At 57.7% G+C, this 7,398-nt stretch overlaps 1 protein-coding gene across 2 annotated transcripts in view; it reads right to left on the minus strand.

Annotated features, from left to right (window-relative positions):
* Positions 1–1,241: 1,241 nt before the first annotated feature.
* Positions 1,242–7,398, minus strand: part of OTX1 (orthodenticle homeobox 1) — a 21,920-nt gene continuing 15,763 nt past the window's right edge. Inside the window, exons 3-5 of one of the 2 annotated variants that reach the window (XM_011987306.1) lie at positions 6,024–6,229; positions 4,867–5,018; positions 1,242–3,568 (exon numbers count right to left, since the gene is read on the minus strand). In XM_011987306.1, coding sequence (XP_011842696.1) covers positions 2,753–3,568; positions 4,867–5,018; positions 6,024–6,120 — 1,065 coding nt within the window. In that variant the 5' untranslated portion in view covers positions 6,121–6,229 and the 3' untranslated portion in view covers positions 1,242–2,752. Of the gene's footprint in view, positions 3,569–4,866; positions 5,134–6,023; positions 6,230–7,398 lie in introns of both variants that reach the window. The other variant, XM_011987307.1, reaches the window with a different exon arrangement.

Genomic DNA, 7,398 nt, shown 5'->3' on the forward strand with positions numbered 1-7,398 from the left:
GCCGGCCCTGCCTTCAGGCCCGGCGCGCCAGGGCGGCGCCGCTGGGCCAAGGGCGGAGGGGCCGCGGCTGCGCCCCCTGTGGGCCTCTGCTGAGTCGGGGAAGATGGTTTGTTGGCGTGGGAAGGGCGCGCCCGAGCATGGCCTACCGAATCCGGAGGGAGGACGCGGCCGAAAAAGCTTTCCTACAGCCGGGCTTGCAGCCCTGCGACCCCGCTGGGCGCGGGGCGCGGGGCGCGGGAGGGGTCATTCTCCGAACCCCGCCTCACGGTGTGTTCTCAGGTCTCACACGGAATTTTTAAAAAATAGGGGATGTTGGTCACTTCGCAGGAAACTTTTCGTTGTTTCCTTGTTTCCTTCCCGCCCGTGGGCAAGTTGAGCAGATTCATGGCCTTACACCCAGGAGGTTTCAGGCCAAACAGAGTCTGGACAGTTCCAGGCTCTGCATTTTCTGAGGGAGGATTTGCCCCCACCCCCGTCTTCCCTCAGAGGGAGATGGAACTGTCCTTCCTGACCCCCAGATGCAAGTCAGGCGTCTTCTTCCCCTGCCAAAGTGAAACGCGTCCTTGTCGACTTTTCCAGGTTATGAGTTTGTATGTTTTAAAAGAACTTTACGATACGAAGAAAGGTAATTTGGCTACTTCTGGCAGGAGCTGAGGGCTTAGAGGGACATCTTAGCACGTGGAAGGAATGACTCTGATTCCCCAGCCGCGGTGAAGCCACCCGGGACAGCTCAGCAGCAAGGAAGGTTGTCTGCTGCCAACATGCAGGACACGGATCGTTTTTTTGTCGTTTTGCTTTCTTTTCCTTTTTGGCTCAGCTCTGAGAGCATTACAGAGCTATCCTTTCCCGCCTCCCGACCCTCTTCCCCTCCCCCTCTTCTTTCTGGTGCAGGCAATTAGGGTGAAGAAATCAGTGCCAGGCTCCTGCCTCTGAAGAGAAAGGAATTGCTTCGGGAATTGAGTCCTGACACCTGTCTCTGTCCTGGATGGCGAGGGGGGATGCGGGGTCAAAACGCCTGGGGGAAGAGGCCAGGCTGACGCGGAGGGGCGTGGTGGGGGTGGGGGAGACACTCCCTAAGCGAAAGTTTCTGGGGGCTCCTCTTGCCAGGTCCTCCCGCCTCATCCTTTGGCCTCCAGCTTCACGCAGGTCATTAACACGCGGGTTATTAACACGGAGTTTCCCTCGCTTTTAGCCCCCGGAGACCAAGACCTGAGGCTGGAATCAGAAGAGCAACACTGACGAGCCGTTCATTAATTTGCATTTATTTTCGGGAATTAATGTAGATAAAGAGGAGGAGGGGGACTGCCTTACATTTCAACAAGTAATTTGTGATCTTCACATCAGACAAATCAAATTTACAAATTACTTTCCCACCTACTGGACGAAGCGGCCAAAGCCAAAATTGATACACAGGCGCGCTGGCTCTCCGCAGATTTCGGAGAACGAAGGTGCACTAAAAACTCACTAGACAAAACAAGGGTGTTGAAAGAGAGAAGCCGACAGAGGAGTTGGAACTGGGTTTGGGGCCTGGGTTTGTCTGTTTTTCCCTAATGCTGTACTTTTACGGATTTTGTTTTGTTTTGTTTTTTGTTCCCTGGTTTTGGTTTTCTTGTTTTAGGTTTGTAAACTGGAATTGTGCCCCTGTGCTTAGACCGGATGAGGGGTTCAGCCCTGCGCCCCTGCCCAGCCCCCACCTCTGTACCCTAACTTGTCTGTTTCCTCCACACTTCTGATACCCCGTGCCCAGCTTCCTAAAACCAAGCGGTTCTCTTCAATAAATACACAGAGGGAGAAGATGTGAAGAGGGCAGGGCAGCTTTGCAACAACTGAAAACGAAAAAGCGCCATTGATTGAGGAAGAGCTGAAGGGGAACGGACAGAGGGAAAACACTTTTTGCTTTTGTTTTTTATATATGTGTATATATATACGTATATATATATGTGCTGTATATCTCTTAAAGTTCTGTTTCCTGGGTGCTAAGACAAGATATGTTCAGTTCAACCAACCAACAGCAACTAAAAAGTTTAAGTGGTCCCTGGAACGGACCTGACTATGTACAGCATTCCCGCCGAGGCGGAAGCTTGAACCAGTCCAGCGCAGGGCGGGGCGGGATGCGGCTCTGTGCGCGGAAGGCTGGGGGCGCGCTCCTCCGACGGGCCTAGCCCTGGCGCGCCCCAGCGCACTCAGCTGGGGCGGAAGAAACGCCGAGAGGCTCTGGCCCGCAGGCGTGGAGCAAAATCGAGGGCAGCTGAAGGGGCGGCAGTCTGCGCGGGAGGAACTCTTAGTGGTTTTGATTTGGAGTAGTTGTGGGTGCTCCAATGGGCAGAAACACGCCAGTTAGTGACTCCAGTGTCCAGAAAGAATAAATTAGTGTTGGGCTCAAACAGCGGATCAGAGCGAAGAGCCTCCGAAGGCTGCAAGTGCTTAATAGCTGTCCAGAAAGGTTGGAAGGGGAGACTTAGGAGTTTAGTAGGGGCTGAAGAGGGGAGAGAATACATCTCTCCTGTATAGAATGTGTAGGCCAAGCCGAAGCACCGGTCCCCCCATCCAAGGGGTAGGGCGGGTTTGCACATCCCCCCAAGCAAGTGGCACAAAAATGGGGGCGGCAGTGCAGGCAATGGACATCTTTTGGGGGGTGAAAATTCAGTTTTGGAGAAGTCGAGGCAAAGGCGGGCGGTGCAGCAGCAGCAACAGGATGGGGACCACGGAGGGCGCAGGTAGTTGCGTTTCTTCTCCTCTCTCATTCCTGGGCTCACAAGACCTGGAACCGCCATGAGGCTTGGTCCTTATAGTCCAGACAGTCGGGAGAGTTGAAGTTGAGTTTCCAGGCAGAGGAAGCAGCAGCGGCGCCAGGCTCCTTGTAATCCAAGCAGTCGGCAGAGTTGAAGGCAAGCCCGGAGCCACCGTAGCCTTGGTGGTGGTGGTGGTGATGGTGGTGATGGTGGCCTGAGGATTGGCTCAACGGGTGGTGCGCATGTGGGTGATGGTGATGGTGGCCCGCCATGGAGGAGGGTGCCATGGGGCTGAGCTGGTGCGGGTGGTGATGTGAGTGCATGGGTGCTAGGTATGAGCCGCAGTCCACGCCGCCAAAGTAGGAAGAGGAGGGCGTAGGGTAGCCTTGGCCGTAGCTGCCGCCCTGGCCGTAAGACATGGGGTAAGAGGCTGCTGCGGTGGCGGCGCCTGCAGCTACCGAGCGCTGCATACACGAGGCGTTGCTAGGCGCGGCCAGTGGCTCCGGCACTGACACGGACGCGGGCGCTGAGCCTGGCGAGATGGAGGCCGGGCTCCAGATAGATGAAGCAGCCGGTGTACTCAGTGACGACGCGGCGGCCACCGGGTTCCCACCTAGTCCCGCAGCCGCGGCAGCCGCTGGGTTGGCGGAAGAGCTGGACGCTGAGCTAGAGGACGAGGCAGAGCTGGACACAGCTGGCGGCGTGAATTGGCCACTGCTTTCGGAGCCCGAGCTCTCCCGTACTGGAGAGGACTTCTTCTTGGCTGGGCGGCTCTTGGTTCCGCTCCCGCTCTGCTGCTGCTGGCGGCATTTGGCGCGGCGGTTCTTGAACCAGACCTGCCGTGGGCCGGATGGGGGGAGAGTGGGTCAAGGGAAACTAGGGGAGCTTGTTGCTCCCCTGCCCCTTGAACCCAACTCCCCGCCCAGAATATCGCAACCCTTTCCCACCGAGGCCTCCGCCCCTTCCTGTCTCTGGCCTGGCCAGACCCTGCCCCCTACCTCGGTTCCCAGCTCCTCCACCCTCCCCCATCCTTCTGCTCAAAGTCCCTCCTCAGCTGGTTCCAGAGCAGGGATGCGCACCTCCCCACCTCTACCGCAACTCTGCCCTAGGGCGGAATATTTCAGTCTGTCGAGCCAGAAGTTCTGCCATCTCTAAATTGCTGCTGTTGGCTGCTTCCCTGTGTGTTTGGAGGCCCCCTGTGTGTTTGGAGGCCCAGTTTTCTACTAACAGAGCTCAGGCAACAGCGGAGAGGTACAGGGCCGAAGAGTGTGGAACAGTCACCAAGTCCAGGGCCAGAGCCGTTTCACTGAGCAGCTCCCGGAGGCCAGAACTGGGCAGGGCGAGTATTTGGGTGGGGGTAGGAGCAAGGCCAGAGGCTAACTTGAGGGACTCGGGAAGGAAGCCTGGGTGAGATTTCGTTGGACTTTTGGCTCCAGGTGGGGAACCACATGGAATGGTTACTCTTCTGGGAAAGCCCCAGCACATGGCACTGCATTCCTGGTCCCCCTTCTCAAGCCTTCCAGTAAAGGAGGCGAAACAAATGGCTCTTGAGGAGAGTTCTGAGTTAGAATCCGAACATTATCATCGGAACCCTTTCATCTCAAAAACAGAAATAAGAAAGCCGGCAGCAGGATTTTGCACTTGGCATCCTCTGTAAGCAGAGGAAGCGTCTAATGAGACACAGGCAGAGCACCAGGCTCCGGCCAATCTCCGCTCTTCCATTTCTAGGATTCCCGGGGTGGAAGACAAGGGCAGAGGCAGAATTCAGGCCTCTGAGGGAAACTGCCAAGTCCTGAGGCAGGCAAAGAAGCAGGGGCAAGTGTCAGGCCTGCAGGGCGCTTTACATTCGGGAGCCTCCCTAGTCCTCCCGCAATTCTGAAAAGTACTTTCGATACCGATACGAAAGGCGCTCTAGGGCTAAGGGCGGAATTCAGGGCTCTAAGCCATTTCCTTTAACTTTTGCCCCCTTTCCTGGCTGGGGTCCAGCGCTAGGGGGAGTCCGAGAGGGGCTGCCCAGTCTGTAAGCCCATCCCCAGAGGACAGTCTCTTCAAGAACTCCTCAAGAGCCTTCCCAGACCTTCCCCGAGCAGTCTCAGCTCCCCTACCCAGACCCTGGAGCCCGGGGAGTGCGCACCTGGACTCTGGACTCCGGCAGGTTGATCTTGAGCGCCACCTCCTCCCGCATGAAGATGTCAGGGTAGCGAGTCTTGGCGAAGAGCGCCTCGAGCACGTCCAGCTGTGAACGCGTGAAGGTGGTGCGCTCCCGCCGCTGCTTCCGTGGAGTGGCTGCGGGGACACGCGGGGGCGCCGCGGGTCATTGGTGGCCACCCGGACCAGCGATAGAGCACTCGGGCAGGCCCCTGGCAGGCCCAGAGCTCGGCCTTCGCAAGAGAAAGCCGAACTGGGAATAAAAGACACTCCCTCGGGCGGCCGAGCCTGAGAGGCCACAGGTGGGAGAAAGTGCAGATGTGCGACTAGAAGCCAGTGTCTCCAAGATTCAAGGGCTGCCCCTCTCTATGCCTCTCAGAGGTTAAAAAAAGTAAGAGAAGTCTACAATCTCCCTTCTTCCACATTCCCCCTCCCCTGCACACACACACACACACACACACACACACACACACACACACACACACTCTCTCTCTCTCTCTCTCTCTCTCTCTCTCTGTCTCTCTCTGGCTGGGGGACAGGGAGTGGGGAAGAGGTAGGGCAGAAACACGACCTGAAAAACACTTTCGGAGAAAATAAATGGGGTAAAGGAGCCGGAGCTAAAGAACCCCGGGTTTGGCTCAGGTCGTCCTCTACAGCAGTGCAAAAATGGATGCAGGACCTCAATTTAGAGGACAATTTAATTAGGAAGGAAGAATACTCCTTCAGTCCAGCCTGCCGCTTCGCATAAGGAAAGTTTGGCTCTTTCTGTCAGGGCCTAACGAGTGTCCAGATTACTCATTCCATGTTGGGGGAAAAGGAAAAACACTAACCGCCCCTGGGTAGCGAATCCGCAGGTAAATGAGCTCTGCGCTGGTGGTGGGACCACAACAGGAGAAAGGTTGCCGGTGACCCGGCCAGGAAGGCGCACATTGCGCGTTTTCTCAGCCCTGGCCACCTCACATGCCCACGACTCTGCCCCGTGCGCCAGCAGTGGGCCCTGTATTGTAAACAGGCAGTGGGCCCTGTATTGCAATAGCCAACTCCCTGGGCCTGCTCGGCAACAAAGCTTGCACTCAAACCCAACAGTCTGGGGGGCCCCAACATTGGAGAGGCTGAAGCAGGGTCGGGAGGGCTGGTGCTCACCCGGATAGCCCACGGATGGGTGCAGGAGGTCCATGGCGGGCCCAGCCAGGCCCAGCCCGTTCATGCCGTATGGGGGTTGTTTGAGGTAAGACATCATGCTAACAGCTGGGTGGAGGCGCCCCGACGGATCCAGGGGACCTGGGGCCAGAAGCGGTGCAGGGCTCCCACCGCAGTCCTTCAGGGTCTGATGCGTCTGGGGGCCTGGCCTATGAAGACACGAGACACACGGAAACCATCAATCGGAGCCACTTGGCTGCCAAGTCTTGCCCCGGGATAGATAGGGAAGGCAGGTTATAGAACTGCGCAGGGTGGTCAACTGGAATCCACAAGGCCTTAGCCCAGAAACCACAGTTGCTTTGAAAAGTAAAGTTTTCTGGGTCGTCTGGCTCCAGCGTTGGAATGAGCCAAAGACACTGGTAGGGAGTCCATTGGAGTAAGGAGAAGTCAAAGCCAGGCCAGGCTGGGGAGGTCAGAGCAAGAACCGCGGAGTGTGCAAGCTCCCAAGTCCAGGCAAAATTCTGAATCCGGCAGAAGCCAGCTTCATGTTGCACAAGCAAACGTTCACTTGGTGCCCGGACGGCAGGCCTCCCGGAGCATGAGGGGTTGTTTCATTTTGTTTCACGTGTTTTTGAAAAGGTAGAGACTACAAAGGGCCAAGGTGAGGCAATGTGGAGGGCTAACCGCACCTCAACCTCTTGTCCACTTAGGACACTTAGTTCCTTCAAAAGTCTCCAGGGCTGCGCCCCTGCCCCAGAGCCCGCAATCACCATTCCAGCTGACCTCTCTGTGCCCAGCCACTGAAAGATCGCTGACGCGAAATCCCACCACACCTCAACCGCAGTAACCGGCCCAGGCCTCGCAGAGGGCCAGGGGACGCCGAAGAGGCCACTGTAGAGGGGGGCGACCCCAAGACGCGGCCTGAGGTCGGGAGCGTCTCAGCTGCGGCCAGCGTCCTTCGTTGCCAGCGCGCACCCGGCCTTCTCTGTCCAGTCTGGGCTGCGGACCACAGGGTCCCAGCAGGGGGTGAAGGGTGACTGACCTAGCACCTCAAAGGGTCTCGGGGATTTGCGAAGCCGGAGGGCAGCAAGTCCCGTGCTGTCATCCTTGTAGCTGAACCCGCGGCCCCAGGACACGGTCGAGAACAGAGAAGTAGGCCTCAGCGGCATAGCCCACGCAGACCCGAGCTGGGAGGTGGAAGCCTCGCCCCCGCCGCTGCCGGGAACCCGGGGCGGCACTCTCAGGGGTCAGGGAGGGGCGCTGGAAACTGGGCCTGGGGCTCTGGGGGGCCATTGCTACACCCCGCTTAGCGGGATCGCTGTGAAGCAGGCCAGGGACTCGGGCTAGGACGTTCAGGGAGAGAAGTTAGAGCTAAAGA

This window comes from Mandrillus leucophaeus, unplaced genomic scaffold (assembly GCF_000951045.1).
Source record: "Mandrillus leucophaeus isolate KB7577 unplaced genomic scaffold, Mleu.le_1.0 Scaffold307, whole genome shotgun sequence".
NCBI classification, from domain to species: Eukaryota; Metazoa; Chordata; class Mammalia; order Primates; family Cercopithecidae; genus Mandrillus; species Mandrillus leucophaeus.